The 20,579-nt window shown below is 44.0% G+C and overlaps 1 protein-coding gene across 6 annotated transcripts in view; it reads right to left on the bottom strand.

Moving 5' to 3' along the window:
* The window catches only part of FGGY (FGGY carbohydrate kinase domain containing), a 408,675-nt gene that overhangs the window by 370,833 nt on the left and 17,263 nt on the right, over window positions 1-20,579 (bottom strand). For 4 of the 6 annotated variants that reach the window (XM_006768373.2, XM_015566976.1, XM_006768371.2 and 1 more), the window contains exon 2: window positions 13,382-13,596. In XM_006768373.2, the coding sequence (XP_006768436.1) occupies window positions 13,382-13,582 (201 nt within the window). In that variant the 5' untranslated portion in view covers window positions 13,583-13,596. Of the gene's footprint in view, window positions 1-516; window positions 633-13,381; window positions 13,597-19,831; window positions 19,927-20,579 lie in introns of those variants that run through there. The other 2 variants (XM_006768372.2, XM_015566975.1) reach the window with 2 other exon arrangements.

Raw genomic sequence — 20,579 nt, 5'->3', positions numbered from 1 at the left:
TATTGAACAGCATTATACACCAAGATTATATAACGTTACCCTAGGACAGTGGTCGGCAAACTCATTAGTCAACAGAGCCAAATATCAACAGTACAACGATTGAAATTTCTTTTGAGAGCCAAATTTTTTAAACTTAAACTATATAAGTAGGTACATTGTTATTAACTTAATTAGAGTACTCCTAAGGCTTAGGAAGAGCCACACTCAAGGGGCCAAAGAGCCGCATGTGGTTCGCGAGCCGCAGTTTGCCGACCACGGCCCTATGAATGCAAGAGTAGTTTAATATCCATAAATCAATTAATATATTACAAAATTAACAGAATAAAGCACAAATAAATATCAAATGATCATCTCAACAGATGCAGAAGAAAGAAACCAAAACACTCAATAAGCCAGGAAAAAAGAAAACTTCCAAAACCTGATAGAGAGCATCTATAGGAACCTACAGCTAAAATCACACTTCATGGGTTGACAAAATGATTCCCCCCCCCCCATATAAACAAAGAAAGGATATACTCTTTCTTCACTTCTACTCAATCTTGAAGTAGAGGTTCTAGCCAATGCAGTCAGGCAAGAAAAAGAAATGTGAAGCATATGGGTTGAAAAGAAATGTTAAAGTATCTTTTATTGCAGATGACATGATTTCAGGTGAAGAAAATCCTAAGGAATCTACAAAAAAACAAAAACAAAAACAAAACAAAGAACACACACACGCACACAAATTAAAAAGCTACTAAAACTAATAGGCAAGCTTAGTAAAATCACAGGGGAAAAGACTAACATATAAAAATCAATGGTATTTCTATGTAATAGTAACTAAGTTATGAAAATTGAAATTAAGAAAACAATTCCAGCCCTAACCAGTTTGGCCCAGTGGATAGAGTGTCAGCCCACAGACTGAAGAGTCTCAGGTACCTTGGTTGTGGGCTCGATCCCCAGTAGGGGCGAGCAGGAGGCAGCTGATTGGTGTTTCTCTTTCATCTATGGTCTAACTCTCTATCCCTCTCCTTTACTCTCTGTAAAAAAGTCAATAAAATATATATTTTTTAAAAATTCCACTCACAATAGCATCAAAAAAATAAAACATTCAGGAATAAATTAAGAGAAGTTCTATACCTACACCCTACAAACTATAAAACATTGCTACAAAAAAATACCCTACTAGTTGGAGAAATATGGGGGATATTCATGAAATGGAAAATTCAACATCGTTAAAATGATAATCTCAAATTAGTCTACAGATTCTACATAACTCCTATTAAAATTCCAGCAGATTATTTTTAGAAACTGACAAACTGCTTCTAACACATAGAAATGTAAAGGACATAAATGAGCTAAACACTTTTGAAAGAAAGAACAAAGTTGGAGAACTTATATTACCTGATTTCAAAACTTACTATAAAGCTACCATTACTAAGTCAGTGTAGTACTGGCATAGGATAAATTTATAGATTAATGGAACAGAAAAGCAATCTAAGAAACAAACCCAAAATGTAATGGTCAATTGGTATTGGATAAAGGAGCCAAAACAATTCAATGAGGGCAAAGACAGTCTGTTTGGCAATGTAGAACAACTAAAGGCCCATATGATATGAAGAAAAAAAAAGAAGGACTTAGCTCATACCATATACAAAAATTAACTCAACATGTATCATATTCCTAAATGTAAGAATCCTATATAATAAAAGCCTAATATGCTAAGTGTCTGGTCATCCGGTGACCTGTCAACTGTTCAACCAATCAAAGCATAATATGCTAATGATATACTAAAGCCGCTCAACTGCTCACTATGACAAGCAGTGACCACCAGGGGGCAGACAGTTGACTGGTCGACTCGTCACTATGATGTGCACTGACCACCAGGGGGAAGACGCCCCAACTGGTAAGTTAGCTTGCTGCTGGGGTCCGGCCAATCAGGACTGAGCGAGATGGGCTGGACATGCCCTGGAGCCCTCCTGTGGTCCCTCCCCAGCTCTGATCGTGCATTGGTGGGGTCCCTCGGCCTGACCTTTGGCATCTTCCAATCCGGGACCCCTCAGGGGATGTTGGAGAGCCAGTTTCGGCCCAGTCCCGCTCGCCAGGCAGATGGGCCCCACTGGTGCATGAATTCGTGCACCAGGCCTCTAGTACTAGTATAAAATGGTTGTTTTTTGCTACTAAATTTTAGGGCAGTTTAGTATGCAATGGTACACTGGTGGGATCCCTCAGCCTCGTCTGCACCCTCTCACAATCCGGGACCCCTCGGGGGATGTCAGAGAGCTGGTTTCAGCCTGATCCCACAGGCCACTCCCCTTGGGAGGGTGCCAGACGCAGGGCTCATGGCTGGCGAGTGCTGCTGTGGCAGTGCGAGCCTCTCCTGATCGGATCTGATTGGGCGTGAGCCCATGACAGGCACAGTGGGGCCGGGATAAGCGGGAGCAGCAGGTAGGAGCTGCAGGTGGTGTTGGACTGCAGGTTTCAGCCCCGCAGGCCACCCCGAGGGACCCCCCGACCCGTGCACAAATTCGTGCACCAGGCCTCTAGTTAAAACCATAAAACTTATAGAAGAAAACATAGGAGCAAGTCTTTTGTAACCATGGCTTAAACAAATATTTCTTTAAAAGCAAAACTCAGCCCCAGCTGGTTTGGCTCAGGTGATAGAGAAAGTGGAACCCTCATAAACTACTGGTGGATATATAAGATACAACCACTTTGAAAAAAAAAAGGTTGGCAGTTTTTAAACGTAATTTACTATACAAATCAACAATTTCACACCTAGATATCTATCCAAGAAAAATAAACAGACTTGTATGTGTATATTCATAGTAACACTACTCATAATACCCCAAAATTAGAAACAAATCAAATACCCATCATGGTTTAACCAAATGGTTAAACAAGTTATGGTATATCTATACAATAGACTAGTACTTAGCAAGAGAAAAGGACAAACTACTCATATGTCAACAACATGAATGAACATTAAAAACATGTTAAGTGAAAAAAGTCAGACTCAAATTAGTGCATTTTCTATGAATTCATTTATATAAAATATCTAGAAAAGAGTAACTATAAATATAGACCATAAATAAGAAGTTATCTGTCTATGGGGTGAGAACTGACTGCAGAAAAGGAATAAGGAACTTTTTAGAGTAACAGAAGATTTCTAAAATTGGATTAGCATGATGACTGCACAACTCTGTACATTTAAAATCACTGAATTATATATTTAAAATAGATTTTATGGTGTGTAAATTATACCTCAAGCTGTTAAATATAGTTTTAAAAGTTGAGCTATAAAAAAATGAAATGGAAAGATGTCTATTTCAATACAATAAGGTAAAAAACAATAAAACAAAAAAGTATACACAACAAATGGTTAATGGTAATTGCCTCTGAGAGCAGAAATGGCAGTTAGAGGAGACAGAGATTTTTCACTTCATTATGTAATTTTTAAAGATGTAGAATAATAGATTTATTGATTAACTCTAATTTTTATTTTTGTTTCTATGGTTTTCCTTTTTTGAAAACACATAAGTGGCCATAATCATTAACATTTACCATTTCCCAGTAACTTCAAACCTGACAAAAACATTTTAAATCCCACAAAAGCCAACCCAAAGAGTCCATCCCCATTTAAAATGCATAATTCTTCTTTTTGTCTGTTTTGGAATGGCAGACTTGTAATCTAGGATTCTAATTTTTACTATGTACCATGTTCCTCACATAGGAGCTATACACAATTATAGATTTTCAACAAAGAAAAGCATTAAATTTGTTAAGTAATAATCAATAAATAATAAAATGCTACCATATATCAAGCACCTATTATGCGCCAGGTACTTTACATACAGTATCTTATTTAATCCTTACAAAGCCCTCTGAAGATTCATCTAATATTTCCATTTCATAAAATATAAGTGGAGGACTGGGGAGGGGAGGGTGGAGCAAATTGCTCTTGTCACACAGCCAGTAGATTGCAGAACCAGAATTCAAACTCTGAACGTGCGTTCTTTCTATTCCACCATACTGTCCACCTATGTCGTCAGAGATTTTCCTGTTGCCCAAGAGACTCACCCTGTGGAGAGGGCATCTGCTCTAGGGTAGAACATTTGCTAGTGACTTCTGGCAATACCTTTGCCCCACAGCACCAGGTAAATGCCCTCTGTCTTTACTACACTGATTGATCTAGACTTACATGAGCATGAGGACCAAACCCAATCCCCTGTCAGGCAGCATGGCCTCATGACAACGCGTTTCAAATACCTGGTTTCAAAGCCTAGCTCTGCCACTCTGGCTATGTGTGACTGAGGGCAGGTTACACAATTCCAGCCATTCTAATCCCCCTCTGGCCTTGCCAGACCACATCTCCATAGCATTTATAGGCACGGCTTCCTCTGTCTGTCATGTCCATCCTTCCATCTTGACTTGGAAATCACTGGATAGTGGTTAAGATCAATGGTACTGGGTGCAATCTGAGTCTGAAGCCTGGCTCTGCCACTTACTACTCATATGACTTTGGGAAGCCAGAAAAAGTTTCGTTGGTTGCACAAAGCTATTACTTGCACCTATATCTCCTAATGATGTTATGAAAATGCAGCAAAATAAGGGGTGATTAACCCAACATCTGTCATTTGATGCATGAGAAATATCAGCCATTATTATAATAAATTAGCTGTCTCAAATCTTTGAATGTGTGGGACGTCAATCAATGAATCAATAGGCCAGCCCTAACTTCTACCTGCCTTGACAGTGCAGGCCTGACCTGGGCAAGCCCATCTCTCACAGGCCTGCAGCTAGTCAAAGGAGTAACTGGGTGAGATAAACTCAATACCACAAGGCAGCTTTGGAATAGAAATAAACCAGGAAGATGGTGTCAGAAAGCCACCTTCTGATTTCAACTCCACCACTTGTGAGTCAGTTTAATCCTGCACTAATCTCATTACCTTTCTGAGCCTCAATTCCCTGAGAGGAAAGGTATCTTCCAGGTGAGGATCAAAGGAGTCAATTGGTTTGAAAGTGCTTTGGGACCAGTAAACCTTTATAAGAAATAAAGGATGTGAAAGGATGGAAAACCCACTCAATGCCTCATTAACCAAATGTTCGATGGAATCATTTTTATGTATAAACTAGAGGCATAAAATTCGTGAACTGGGGGCATTGGGGGAGGGGCGGGTCCCCCTCAGCCTGGCCTGTGCCCTCTTGCAGTCCAGGATCCCTGACTCCTTACCTCCCACCTGCTCGCTCCTCACTGCTCAGCTCGCTGCTCCTTAGCGCTGCAGCGGAGGTGGAAGAGGCTCCTGACACTGTGCTGAGTGGCGCTCCCACTGTGGAAGTGCACTGACCACCAGGGGGCAGCTCCTGCATTGAGTGTCTGCCCCCTGGTGGTCAGCGTGTATCATAGCGACCAGTCATTCTGGTCATTCCGCCTTAACGGTCACTTAGGCTTTTACTATAGACTATAGTATGCTTTTGTGTCATGTAAGCACATATATAACTGATAGGCAAAGGGATGGTGATCAAAAACACTGGATAAACTCAAATCTTCCTAAGAATCATAGTGGGAGTAAGCTTCCAGTAGGAGCAAAGAAAGCACTCTCTTCAATCTATTTTATGAATCCCCTCTGAAGAGTTCCACATTCTAATCGAGGCCTTTCAGTCACCAAGGTTCCGTGTCTCCATCTCTAAAACAGAAACCTATCACCAGGAATTGGAAGAATTGTGACATGCATTTACATCTGATTTGTTGGGCAGCCACTCTTATTTCCCCAGTCTTATATGGAAATGCACGATGATCATGCTTACCCAAGAGTGGGACCACCCCACCCTACAACCCCACCTCCATCTACAACATCCCAGAATCAAGGCTGTCAGGGTCACACTACCCAGAGGGCCCCTGGGACTTGACCTGCTGACCTGAGGATTCTTTTCTACGCTGTTATTAATGGAAGAAGAAAGCAGTCTAGTAAACTCGCCCCAATGTCTTGGCATCAAGGGAATTTCCCTGGCTAGAGAGAAAGCACATTGCTCTTCTAAAGAATTTCCAGAGAAGGAGATTACGGCAACTTGGTTTGGTAACCTGGTCCATGTCTAGCAACTGTCAACTCGTAGCTATGGGGCAGCAAACAAATATTTGGAGAAGGGGTTGTGCATCGCTTTGTTCTGACTGTGGGAACCAGTTCAACCCTGCATGTGTTTTAGATCAGCAGGCTCTGCCATATTGGTGGGGAGACAGAGGTTTCCAAAGAAAGAGCTGGAAGGTCAGAGGCATACCTGGTTTTATCTTGAGCTCTATTTGGGTCAAAGCCTGGGGCCCACAGACAGAATCCAGCTTGCAATAGAGTTCTATGTGGCTGGTCCTGTGTTCTTTTAAATCTTGATGGGAATGCCTTTGTCAGCTCTGGGGGCATGTGTGGGGTTATGCAATCCCTGACCCCTGGTTCCCTCAGGCCCATCACTCTCTGTTGCCTACACAATTCAATTACTCATGCCGTCAATCGGTAAATATAATCAGGCCCCTTCTAGGGTCAGGCTGTGAACTCCTCTGGGTACTTGGGAAACAATGGAAAGCAAATTATATTTTTTTTTAATTCCGTGTTCTTTTGGGGATTATATTTTAATAGGGATAGATAATAGCTAATAAACCAAGTAAACTATATAGTGTATGTATAGTATACAAGAAAGTGATACGTCGGGGATCAGGAATGCTCGAGAAGGAAGCGGTGGCTGCTGAGAAGGTGAGATTTGAGGAAACACTGGAAGGACCTGAGGAGTTGACCGTTTGGAAATCTGGAGAAAGTCTTCCAGGAAGGAAACAGCCAGTGCAAAGGAAGGCCCAGAGGTGGGAAAGGCAATGAGGCTAATGCAGCTTGTGTGGCTGTTACCTGTGAGGCCCCTGGGGGCTCTCGGTCTGACAAAATCTCCTCTAGGGACTCAGAAAATGGATCAAGCCAATCGTGGACCATCACCTATACAGCATCCTAGCTGAGGTGTGGTGTTGTCCCTTGAAGATAAGGTGGGGAAATATAGGCCAAACACTGCCTTTTATGCCTGTGACACCAACATTCTTCCAAGAACAGAAACTCTGAAACTGCCTCTACCTCGTTCCTCTCCACTGTCACCAAATCCTGTTAGATCTTTCTTCCAAAGTCTCTCAATCCTCCTCCTCTTACTTATTCCTCCACCAACATTCTAATCCCGCCATTCATTGTAAAGCAGGTATTACTATGTGCACGCCAGCATGCAGGACACAGGCCCCCAGAGCTGACAGTTCAAAGGACTCAGCCCCAGAACTTCATTAGAAGAATCATGCTGCCTCTAACTGGCAACCATGAATGTAGTGCCTGTCCCCTGCAAGCCATCTCGAATCTGCTGTGGGTCACTCTGAAACTCTGGATGATTCTGGAAAAGCTCCCTTATGGGCCTCAGAACCGGCTAGCGAGGTGGGCCCCTACCATCACTTCCAGTCTCCCTTCTTCCTCCTAATGGAGCCCATCTGCTCCAGGACTGGCTCCTTGACATCACCATCTCACACTTCTGCCCACGCTATTCTGCGGTTCTGAACGTCCTCTCTTAAGAGTTCCCCAGAGTCACACTTAGCCCTACATCCTTCCTCAAATTTTCTCCACTGATTGGGAGTAGAAAGGTCCCAATTTCTTTAATCACTCATTTCCTTACACTCCCTGAGTCTACTGTATGTTAGGAGCTGGGTGAGCAAACGATAGGTCTGCCCTCCTGAAACATAAGATCTGGTAGGGAAGATAGATATTAACCCCCAAAATGAATGGCTTTATTATTTATTTTGTTGTTTTATTTGATTAGGCAATGATTTTATTATTTGATATTAATCAGAGTGAATGATTCATCAACCGTGTAAAGTTCTAGAAAGGAAAAGTATAAGATACTGTGAAAACATTCTGCAAATAGAACAGGACTCAATCTGGAGTGATATTGGGCAAGGAAAGGTTCCTTCCTTGAAGACCGACTTCCAGACTGAAAGGCCGTGCAGCACAGCCCACGGAACTCTCTGCAATGGGAAAGGGTCTGCTTTGTGTGTTTAACATAGTAGCCACCAGCCAAATAGCTACTGAGCACTTGAAACATGGCTAGTGCAAACGAGACACCGAATTTTAAATTGCATTTTAAATAAATAAATAAATAAACAAATAAACTGTATTTCATTGTAATGAACTCAAGTAGCCACACGTGGCTAGTGAGTACTGCATTTGATAGTGTGGATCTAAGGATGAGCAGTGGGCGGGGAGAAGAAAGCACGTGTGTGAGAGTCCCGAGGCTGGAGGGAGCACCGCATGCTGAGGACGTGGCAGGAGAGAGTGGCTGGGATTCAGAGCTGAGAGAGGCATCATGGGAGGAGACAGAAAAGGAGGGTGAAACCAAACCATGAGGGGCCAAAGGCCATATTAAGGAATTTCAGTTCTATCCAAATGGTATTGAAGAGTCGTAAGCAAAAGAGTAACATGATCAGGTTAGCACCTTGAAAAAATAAAAAGAAGAATCATCCACCTCCAAGAATAAGAATGGACTGGAAGGGAAAAGGCATACATGAGGAAATGGGTTAGGTTCTCCCACGAGTCTAGACAAAAGGTGAAGGTATGTTGTGTTGGGAATGGAGAGATGTGGAGAGCTACACAGAATTATCCAATCTGACTTCAGGCGCATCACCTATTGCCTGCCCTGGGTGACTTAGGGGAAGTCAGTTAAGCCTCTGAGTATCAGTTTTTCTTTTCAGAGGTAAAATGGGAACAACAACCCCTTCCCTATCCAACTTGTGTGATAATCAAATGGATATGAATATGGGTTAGGGAGATGGGTGAAAAGGTGAAAGGAATTAAGAGGTACAAACTATCAGTTATAAAAATAGTCACAGGGATATAAGTAGAGCATAAGTAATATCCAACATAATAAGGAGCTAATATGCTAATTAGACCAAACAGCAGAACAACCATCCGGACGACCTTCCGGACAAAGCTGGGGCTGCAAGGGCCAAGCCCCTTGCATGAATTTCGTGCAGTGGACCTCTAGTAGTCAATAATATTGGAATAACTATGTATAGTATCACATGGATACTAGACTTATTGGGGTGAGCACTTTATAAGGTACATAAATGTCTAATAACTATGTTTTGCACCTGAAACTAATGTAATATTACATGTCAACTGTTAATTTAAAAAAAAATTATAAATAGCCCTGGCTGGTTTGTTCAATCTCAGTGGAGAAGAGAGAAAAGGATCTGGAGCCATCTCACTAGGGGTCTGGTCCTGTCTCTAATACTTGTTAGTTTCAGAGCCTCACTATCTTCAAGTATCAAATAAGAAGAATGGCAATCCATCTCACAGAGTTATGATGAGGGACACCAGAATGTTTTTGTAATTGTCTGTTTTTAACTCTAAGTAACACTAATTCAACAACCATTTATTGAGCACATCTGTGCTGGGCCATGTGTTGGATGCTAGGGCCGGGTGGAGAAATCATTTGATCTGGCCCTGCCAAGGCTTCAGGGGTGAATTGCTGAAATGTTTGACCAAATATAGCAGGCTAATTTTTAAGTTGATTATTTTGTATGGCCCACCAATGATGTTATAAATATCCACATGGCCCTTGGCAGAAAAAGGTTCCTCACCCCTGTGCTAGGGATACAAGGACAATTCTCTCCAGGAGCTCAGCTCATGGTTTAAAAGAGACCAAACAAGTCACCAACTTCAATGCAATCTGATAAGGGCCAGGTAACGAGACACGTGAAGGTGGTGGGCTCTGAGGCAGCGGGCCTTCTCACCCTCTCTTTCCTCTGAGGTTGACAAGCGAGGGAAGAACTGGTCAGGAGTCATCTAGGAAGGCTCCCAGGAGGAAGCAAGACTTAAACTCACCTTGTAAGATACCAAGGAGTTGGGCAGGTATAGGAGGTGAGAGAAGAACATTCCAGATCATGAAAACAGAGACATTGCATTCACTGGTAAACTCAACAAATATGAACTGAACATCTTACAAGTGAGGAACTCTGGAGAAATACAGATAAACAGGAGATCACCCCTGCTCGAGGTGCACGCATATTCCGCATGAGCAGACAGCCAGGCAAAGGCACTCATAATTCAATGTAGTTAGTACAACAATCACAGGAAGCTCAAGATTCCCCACACAGTGAGTGGCTAATTCAAAATACTTCAGGTGGCTTCATACATTTCCTAGCAGAATGAGAGGAGGCTGGAAAGAAAGGCAAAGGGCAGAGGGTAGGGGTGGGGTGCATATTAGTCATGTGAACTTGGGCTAGTTACGTAACCTCATCAAAGTTCATTTCTTCCTGCTCCAAAACAGAGATTAATAAAAACTACATCAAGAGGTTGTCGTACAGCCCTAGCTGGTTTTGTTCAGTGGATAGAGCAACTGAAGGATCTTGGCTTCGATTCCAGTCAAGGGCATGTACCTGGGTTGCAGGCTTGATCCCCCGCCCCAGGTAGGGGCATGTGCAGGAGGCAACCAATTGATGTGTCTCTCTCACATCAACGTTTCTCTCTCTCTCTCCGTCTCTCCCCCTCCCTTCCGCCCTCTCTAAAAAAATCAATGAAAAAATATCCTCAGTGAGGATATTTAAAAAAAAGAGAGAGGCTATCGTACAGATAAAATGAAGTGATACCTAAGCTTCCCTTATAAGATACCTGGAAGAGGATGATAGCATCGTACCTGGAACCTAGTTAGTGCCCAAGAAATGTTAACTGCCATTATCATCATCACCGTCCTATTGTTAGTATTGTTGTTGTTTTATTAACTTGACTATGGGGAAAAACAAGTGAACAGCTTAGGGAGAAGGACGTAGTGCAACTGCTTTCAAGCTCTTAACTTTCTAACATCCTTGAGAAAACAGTCACCAAGTCAAAATGGATTTTATGGTGCACTCTGCCCTCGCCCAGTGCTTCTCAACATCTTACATAGAAAAAACCCTGGCCCAAACCAATATGCTCAATTAATATTTGACAAAGGAGGCAAGAACATACAATGGAGCCAAGATAGTCTCTTCAATAAATGGTGTTGGGAAAATTGGACAGATATATGCAAGAAAATGAAACTAGATCACCAACTTACACCATATACAAAAATAAACTCAAAATGGACCTAAGCTTCCCTTATAAGATACCTGGAAGAGGATGATAGCATCGTACCTGGAACCTAGTTAGTGCCCAAGAAATGTTAACTGCCATTATCATCATCACCGTCCTATTGTTAGTATTGTTGTTGTTTTATTAACTTGACTATGGGGAAAAACAAGTGAACAGCTTAGGGAGAAGGACGTAGTGCAACTGCTTTCAAGCTCTTAACTTTCTAACATCCTTGAGAAAACAGTCACCAAGTCAAAATGGATTTTATGGTGCACTCTGCCCTCGCCCAGTGCTTCTCAACATCTTACATAGAAAAAACCCTAACCAGGTGGGGGATAGTGACTGTTCCTATGAGGTGCCTCCCTAACTGACTTTGACTTTTAAATACATTTTGTCTTACAAATCCATTCCCCTCATTTCTCCTCATCCTCATTGCCACAGGAAACAAAGTGCTCACTCATTTCCAGGCACTGCGATGGCAGTGCCTATGTATCAGCTCATTGCATCCTCACCGCAGACCTCAAGAGAGAGGTACAACGACCATTCCCATTTTACAGATTAGGAAATTCCTGCAAGAAACCTTACGTAGCTTGTTCAAGATGACAAGCTAATAAATGTTGGAATTGGGACGACGATACAGGCAGTCTGGCTCCAGAATCGGTGCTCTGTGGTTGCTGCTAATATACAGATGCCTCTCTCCTTAAGGAGGGGAGCAGCTCCATCCAGATTTGCTGCAGCGAGAGAGCCTCTCTGAGGACCAATGCCCACAGCACTCATGTGGGTACGGGGCCCACACATTGTGAGTTGGCCGCCACTGGGAGATGATTAAAATCTGCCATTAAACCATGCTGTACTTAGAGCAGACCTTTTTTAAAGTAGCTTTTCATCGGGGGATTATAGTTTCTTCTTGACAATTTCCTTAATGGCAAGGAAGGCTATATGTTAGAAGAACAAAGGAGGCCCAAGGGCAATAAGTAGAAGATTCTCACCAAGATGGGGCTGAGGGGGAAGGAGTGGGAAAATTAAACAGGCAGAAGAGAAGATATGCCTTCTTTTATTCCTATACTGCTCCAGTGCCGACCACCCCCACCTCCTCTCTCTGCCATCTTCTCCGGGGGCACTAACAGGAGCCCAGGGCTCATTAAAGTTTAAACAGACTGATCAATATGGATAGAATGGTGAATTGTCCATCTGTAAATTGCCAAGCCCTTCATGAATATTTAAGGAACTAAACTAGGAGGAGAAGAGAGGACCCAGGACTTCATTTTTCCCTCTGAAAAATAAGGAGAAAAGAATCTGTTTCTGATCACCAGGATATAAAACTGAATAGTCAAGTGAAACTAAAAATGAACAAGTATTGGCCAGCATCACTTCCTTCCCCAAGCCAGCAAGCTGACTCCAATCAAGGCCCGCAAGGCGAACATCTGCCTAGCACAGTAGTCGGCAAACTGCGGCTCGCGAGCCACATGCAGCTCTTTGGCCCCTGGAGTGTGGCTCTTTCACAAAATAACACGTGCGGGCGCACATGTACAGTGCGATTGAAACTTCGTGGCCCATGCACAGAAGTCGGTATTTTGTGGAAGAACCACACTCAAGGCAGCAAAGAGCCGCACGTGGCTCATGAGCCGCAGTTTGCCGACCACTGGCCTAGCACAACTGAGTTGCTCCTCACTTGACCAACTTCCTTGCTTTCTCAAAACACACTGCATTCTCATGCCACAGTGCCTTTGCACATGCTGTTCCCTCTGACCAAAATGAGGTTCCCTTCACTTGTCCACTTGGAAGGCAGGTCAGTCCACTGACTAAGGGTGCAGTGCTGGAATCAGAGTGTGTAGGTTACAGTCCAGCCTCCTTGTGAAGATTCAACTACATAATCCTTGTTAACATGTTTTGTACCACATTGGCAATTTCCTTAATGGCAAGGAAGGCTATATGTTAGATACATGAAGCACAGACGTTAGCGATGATTATCAGTGACCTCTTCCACCTTATGTCACACCTGACCATGCTATGCCTGCATGTTCCTATCCTCTGGCCTGTCTACTTTAAGCCCCTCAGAGGTAACCCTTTCCTCAGCACCAGCCACAGTCACTTCACTCTCACCACCTATCATGTCCTGTTTCGGCTGCCTGTTGGTCTCTGTCACTGCTAGACTATCAGCTCCTGCAAGGCCAGGCCTGTGTCTGAAGTTACACCAACACTGTCCCTGGCGCCAGGTGGACACACAGCACACACTCAGCAGGTAGGATCAGGGAAGCACATGCGAGGAGAGAGCACTGCAACTATGGTCTTACCTTTGTGACAATGCAGCACGCGGCCCAGATGTCCTCAGAGGACTGCTCATGATGGTTGAACTGAGGCTCCCACTTGTTAATCGCCTGATCCGCAAAAGCCAAAAGGGTGCCCCTCTGGTCCACCAGAGCTGCACGGACGCTGCCTGTCCCGACATCCACACCCACGTAGTAGCGCCCCGGTTCCTGATCTCCACCAGGCATTGCGTTCCCTCGGCCTACAGGGGTCAAAGGCAAAACCACATGAAGACCAAGCGGTTCTGCAAAGTCAGACACAAGACCTCTGGAAAGTGGAAATGAAAGGGGTGCAGCTAATGAACTGGTGGTCTTCTACTACTTATTCACCCCCAAAAATGTTGAGTGCTAACAGTATGGTAACAGGCATGAGCTAGGTGGTGAGTAAACAAGACAGGCATCACCACAGACACGGAATTTCCATGCTTGGGAGGGGGTCAGACATGAAACATTTATGAACTGTATGATTATTTAAGCAAAGTCATGATATCAAGTGAAAAATGCTATAAAGGTAAGTAAAGGATTATAGGAGAATTGAGAATATGGAGGTAACAGATATGCATTTACTAGTGAACTGTGGAGCGAAATCGCATGAGACCCAGGACCCTCCCTCTCCCCCCAACCCCGCCCTACCGTGCCATGGGACTGCCCCGAGTCCCAGAGTCCTGCCCCACATGGCTGGAAAGCCACAGGATGGCCACAAGTACTGGAGTGCCATCCTGATGCCCTGCCTCAGGACTGCACAGAGCAGCCGCCAGCCCTGCCCCCACTGTACGTGCCACCATCTTGGGATGGTGTTATGGCATGATGGTCAATTTGCATATTACCTCTTTATTATATAGGATTCTTGCTGAATTTGTCAAAATAAGGACAGTGGCCATGATACTGAATAGGAACTTCATCTACACAGTCAATCAGTCATTTAAATAATTATCTGAGCATCTGCTATGTGCCAAGCACTGTGAAAAGCACAAACCTCCCCTCTACTCCACACTAGGATTCTCCAAGGTGATTATATTTTAAATGTGTTTTGTTTTTTATTGATTTCAGAGAGAAGAAGGAAGAGGGAGAGAGAGAGATATAGAAACATCAATGATGGGAAAGAATCACTGATTGGGTGTCTCCTGCACGTCCCCTACTGAGGATCGAGCCCACAATCCTGGCATGTGCCCTAACCGTAATTGAACCTCCTGGTCAACGCTCAACCACTGAGATACACTGGCTGGGCCAAGATCAGTCTATTTAAATCTCTATGTTACAGGTGATCAAGGTGAGACTCCAAGAGGTACGTAACTTTTCTCTTAATGCTAAGACCACATGCTTAAGAACAATAAATGTACATTATTATGACCACGCACATTATCCTGATGGGGAAATAGGTCTCTGAGAAGTTAAGGAATGTAGCCAGCAGCCCTCAGGGGCAGCCCGGACCCGTAGCCCAGGTCTGGGAGCTCCTGAGTCTCTGCTCTTTCCTGTGTTTCTAACAGCTGGCAGTACAGGTTTGAAGAAGAGGCAAACCTCCTGCGACCCCGTAATGAAGAGACTGGGAATTGGGAAGCAGCCTCGCGGAAGACAGGATCAGGAATCTGTCAGAGAATCTGTTTTCCTTACAGGCCCCTTGTGAGTTACAAGGCAATCTGACCAGAGGACTCCGGAATGCCTTCACTTTCATTGCCCCTCCAAATCCCTTTGGCCAGATCAGCCCACAGGACAGAAATCTCAGAGAGGCTTTCATGGTCCATATTTGGCTTTCAAAGAACTGGAACAAGTCCACCCCACCCCCTGCCCCAGGACAGCCGCGCTGGTTACTCTGCGACAGCTCCCCAGGTGAGCTCGGGGCGGTCCTAGCACCCAGAGTCCCATTTCAACAAGGGCAGCAGCGGTCTGTGCCCCTTCCCCTTCAAAAAGGTAACGCTTCCTGGCAACATCACACTGGGGGACACTAAAACGAAGCCAGCCGGCAGATGTGTGGTTACTGCTTCCTGGATATTTATTCCAGACAAAAACAGCTTCATTAAAAGCGACTGCTTCTGACTTCATCGCAGTGATTTCCCAGCGGTGCCTGCCCCCGCTGGCTGGCTGGCTGTCTGGTTGGCTGGCTGGCTGGCAGGTGAGGAGGAAAATGGGGAAGCTGTAGTAAGAACATTTGCTACCTTTATCGGAGCCTCAGAGAACAACTCTCAGGCTCCAGCCCACTGCTTCCTCACCTTCTCTCCCTCACAACCCTCCAGGAGTCCCAAAGGACCAGCAGCACCAGTGTTCACACCATGCATTTCCTTCATTCATTCAACAGTGATATTGTTTCTTCAAGCCACGTCTCAGAAAATTTAAATGAAACAGGTCAAAGTAGAGCTACTCAGAGATCACCATGAAGCAGAGATCACCATGGCCCCGTCCCCCTCCTTCCCTCAGGACTCCGGAAGGTTGGCAACCTTTGGCTTAGGGCTGATACACAGCCCGAACCCCACCGCATCACATCTCAGGCTTCCAGGAGCTTCTCTCTGCCTGCTGTCCAGCTGTGTCCAACCCTGCCCTGCCCATTCTCACACCCAGCTCAAGACATCCCAAAACTCCTCATAGGTTCCCAAGTGCATCCCACTGCTGCCCGACTGCCCATCACTTCAGACCTGCTCGTCCCTAATTCTTTCCTCCTTCTGTCTGGTGACCACAGACCCACACTTTAAGATCCCACTCCATCATCACCTCTTCAGGGAAGACCTCCTTGCTTTTCTCTGTCCCTTGGAGCCACCAGGGCACTGTGTCCCTACTTTCTGTGGAGACTTACCAACTCAGAATTGTGACTTTTTTTATTTCTCTGTCCATCTCCCTTAGTGGCCTGAACCTGAAAAGGGGAACATTGATTTCCATATTGCCAGCTCCTAGCACAGTGTCTGGTACATAATCCGTTTCCAATAAATGTTTTCTGAATGAATGATTAAATTAGTGAATCAATAGAAGACAAGGATGAATAAATTCATGTTTTAATACAGTTTGCATTCCTAAATTGTATTGAAATGCAGTAGTGTTTTGTCTTGATTCTAATCCCCATGTGCTTCATTCATCCATTTACAAATATTTATTGGATGCTTATAGCTACATTTTATTAATTCCTGGACACTCATTTTTTTTCACATTTATCTTCTGCAAAATCAGAGTGAATCTGACGATCAATGGCATCATACAATTAATTGGTAGCATTTTTTCTTTCTTAGTGGTAAAAGAAATAAAGATGCATCTTGCAATGAATGATATCTGAGATTTGAAGAAACAGGGACTGTGTCAGGCACCCTGCTCAGAACTCAGGATTCAATGATGGACACAATAGGACAGTGCCCCAGTTCAGAGCTTCCTCAGCGTCTTTATCTTCGAAAAGGACAAAGGCTGGCCAAGCTAGCTGGCCCACCTCCCCACTGCCCTCACACACACACATCTTACTTCACTTGGGCTTCCTTCTCTCAGCTTCCCACAGCCTCCACTGTGAAGGGCCCTGGGGTGCTGCTCCCTAATACTGATCTTAGCATATCAACACCTCTCTGCCCTTGGCTAGAACATTCCAAAGACTACTCTAAGCACTTAAGGGAGAAACAAGGAATCAACAGAAAATGAAGCATCGATACAAACATTCTTGCTGACACAGACCTGGTTAGCCACCATCCAGACGTGTCTTCACTCCTGCCAACCCCAAACACAAGCGAGATCCCGCCCAGGGGGGTGGCCCATGTCCTCACGCCTGGGCCTTTGACTCTCTCTTCCTCTGCAGGGAGTACACCATCTTACCACCCACCATCCAGACAGCCTGGTTTATTTCCAGTAAAATCCAAGGAGGCGGATCCCATCTCTTTGCTAAACAGGAAAGAGAAAGAGCCCACCCTTCAGGGGAGCCCTCACCTCGCCTGGTTCATTAACCAGTTCGCTCCACTGCTGCTGGGATCAGGGCTGTCCCCTTAGCCCAGTGCCTGGCACAGCAGGAACCCAACAAGTCACTGTGAGACTCAGTGGATACCTTTAACACCTGTCCTTAGGGAAATAATCAAAGGTGCCTTGTTAACTGTGGGTCTGATGCTGTGCTAAGCAGTTTGTTTACATCACCACTTTTTTTTAACTATTCTAAAATTGGAATTTATTCTGAAAATATTCTACAAAAAAATCAAACAATTCCATAAAACAAATTAAAAAAAAAAGTACAACAATATTAAGACAACTAATTTACTGGGGCGATTTTCCTCAGGATCTGTGTAAATCATAAAATATATATTCCATGGTAACGTTTTTGAGCTATTTCTATGACCATGGTTGGCACCTATTAATATCTGCCATGGGAATCCTCCAAAATTCATCTTGTTTGCATTGAGGACTTATTGAACTCACTCACATACTGAACTGAACGTGAACTCTCTCCTAATGCCTGCCCTTCAAAGAAAAATGATGAGATTTTCAGAAATTGCCTGTGGAACACCTTATTGCAATTTTCACAGGGGAGTTGAACACACCGTCCTCAATACACTTTCAGTGACATATATATGAATATATACAGAGATCCCAAGTCTGATACCCAGTTTTGTGGGGGTTTTTTTATGCATTCCCCCTTTACTCTGACACTAACCCCTGAACATAATCAGATAAGGAAAGTGAGTCGTGGACAGGGAAAGTAATTTACTCCAGTATGTCATGTAACTAGTAAGTCACTGAGTTGACAGCGATCAATTCAATCTGTCTCCACAGTCCCTACCGTTTTCTCAGGATGCTACCCCGTCTGATACCCCTCCATTTAGCAAATGGCCAAGGGCTCTGCTGGGGGGCCCTGCCTACTTTGTCTCAGATAGGCCAAATCAGAACTCAGCTGTCCACCTTCAGAGACGGACCCCTCCCCACGCCACGCTGCCTCTCTCTGGCAAACCATCATTTCTAGACTGTATTACCAAGGATCAGTCAGGAAGAGTCAAACCCACAGGAACAAGGGCTCTTACCTTCCCAGCATGGCTCGCTCACACCTCCCAGTTCATGTTTTTCTAAGAAATAGATCCTAATTAAATATTTTGGGTTCACCACGTTTTCCATTTTATAGTTTTAAGTGATCTCTGTTGATTGTTTCCAGACCTGGACCCTGAAAGCAGGGAGGCAGAGAGGTTCAAGCCTTTGGGCAGCTTCCCTGAAACTCAACCCTGGGAGTTACACAAACTCTGCCAAAGGGTTTTCCTTGCCTTCCCGCTCGCTCTGTGCCCTTTGTTCCTGGGTCATAAGACCCATCTGCCGGGTGTCCTGGACTCCAAACTGTATCCCAGTGCCTCTGGGGCTCAAAAGATAAAGTCACTGCAAGATGGAAAACATTATTTCCTTTTCTAAATGTTTTTAAAGGATTAAGGCCCTGCTGTGTGTGTGGCACTTTCACACGTGTGAACCTCTTCTGATTAAAACCCAATCACGTTGGTGAATCTGTGCCCATTTGACACCTCAGTGGAACGGGGAAATGTGCCCCAAGTCACACAAGCAGTAAACAGCAGCACCCATATTCGAACCCTAGTTTCTTAGGGTAAGTCTTAGGGCTCTTTCCACAACACCAACCTAAAGTTAAAAACCAAGTCCTTTGATCACTTCTCCAACAAATGCAGCAACAACGAGCACATAGTAAGCTCTGCTCTGAAAATCACCCATGTGATTGCATGCCATCTTTCTGACAACCATGTGAGATGAGCACCATGAGCCCACTCTCCAGTAAAGGAGACTGAAGTTCTCTGCAGTAAAGCTGTTGAAGGTCACTGAGCACAGAAGCAGAGGAGCTGGGATTGGAGGTTGAGGCTCCGAAGCCCAATTTATGAATGGTTCCATCTCATTCTTTTTAGGCAAAGATGAATATTCTAAAAAGAAAAGCTGATGGGGATATGGAGAGAGTGGTCAGGCAGAGAGCAGTAAGGACATGGATGGTGGAGACCAAGAGAAAGAAAAATACTGGAGAGAAACTCAAGCTGTGCTGCCCACAAGTCCTGAGCCATCCCTAACTTCTCAGCCCACACGATGCTTCAAAGGGCAGCAAAGCCTCCTGTCCAAGTCCCCAGCGTAAACTGGACTGATTTCTAGCCCCTATTCATCATCATCAAAAGATGGTTCTTACGATAAATATTTATACGGTTCATTAAGTAAGAGCCTGTATAAATATTATTGGAAATGTGCACAGGAAACCACAGACCTCATGGCTGATTCTTCAGCCAATGTGCAAGCTGCTCAAATGCAGCGTGAAAAAGGGAGAGAGACCTGGACACGGAGGCTATTCTTTGCAAAACTATTTCAGCAATTCTAAGAAGGGGGGTCAACGCTACAAATACTGCATTGAAAACCAATCATTGAGGGGTTGTTCCCTTATTATTTTTTTCTCCTTCTTTCCCCCTAATAGTAATAACACTGTTTCCAAAGACAACAAACCTCTGGAGGTGATGAGCTTACCTTCAGTCCTATTTCTTAAAAGAGCCACTCCTCCAGGATAAATGTGGTGGCTGTGTCCACAGTCACAGTGTCCCAGGGATCTGGGCGGGAGCTCAATATCTATCCTCTTTCAACTTTGATCTTTAGACTTTGCTGGGAGCTCCTGTACAGGAGTCCTGCATGATTTATTTAGTTAGTTATATTACAATGGGGGCTGGTAAATTTGGGAAGAAAAAGATAAGCAATAATGGGCTTGTCCCCTTCAGTCTTCTTAACATAAAGAACTCAATTCCACTTTAGACAAACCTCATATGCTCTAAGATGATGAGAAAGTTCATAGTGTAGGAAAGTGCTCATATGGCAATAGTAACTGGCTCTCTCATTGGCTTTATCAACACTACACATGGAAGAAGAAGTGCAGATTGCTGACAGGTGCTTTTTCTCTTAAAGTGAAAGGCTACCATCTCCTAGTGTTCTCTGAAAGATTAACTGAGATTATGTAACTAAGATATGTAGCACAGTGCCTGATGTATGTATGGTACATGCTCAATAAATAGTAGCAATTATTAGTACTATTATTATGTGCCAATCTTCCCGTCTAACATCAAATCACTTCTAGACACCTGAAATCTTTTAATATATATTATCTATACATACGTGTTTGCAACATATCTAACAGCTCAAATTCCAGCAAATATTAAGTGTCTTTTCTATGCCTGGACACTAGGGAGAGGAAGCTAAAAAAAATAATTTCCTGAGGTTGACTGGA

Source organism: Myotis davidii, unplaced genomic scaffold (genome assembly GCF_000327345.1).
Source record: "Myotis davidii unplaced genomic scaffold, ASM32734v1 scaffold79, whole genome shotgun sequence".
In the NCBI taxonomy this organism is placed as follows: Eukaryota; Metazoa; Chordata; class Mammalia; order Chiroptera; family Vespertilionidae; genus Myotis; species Myotis davidii.
This window is presented reverse-complemented; position numbering and strand designations above follow the sequence as displayed.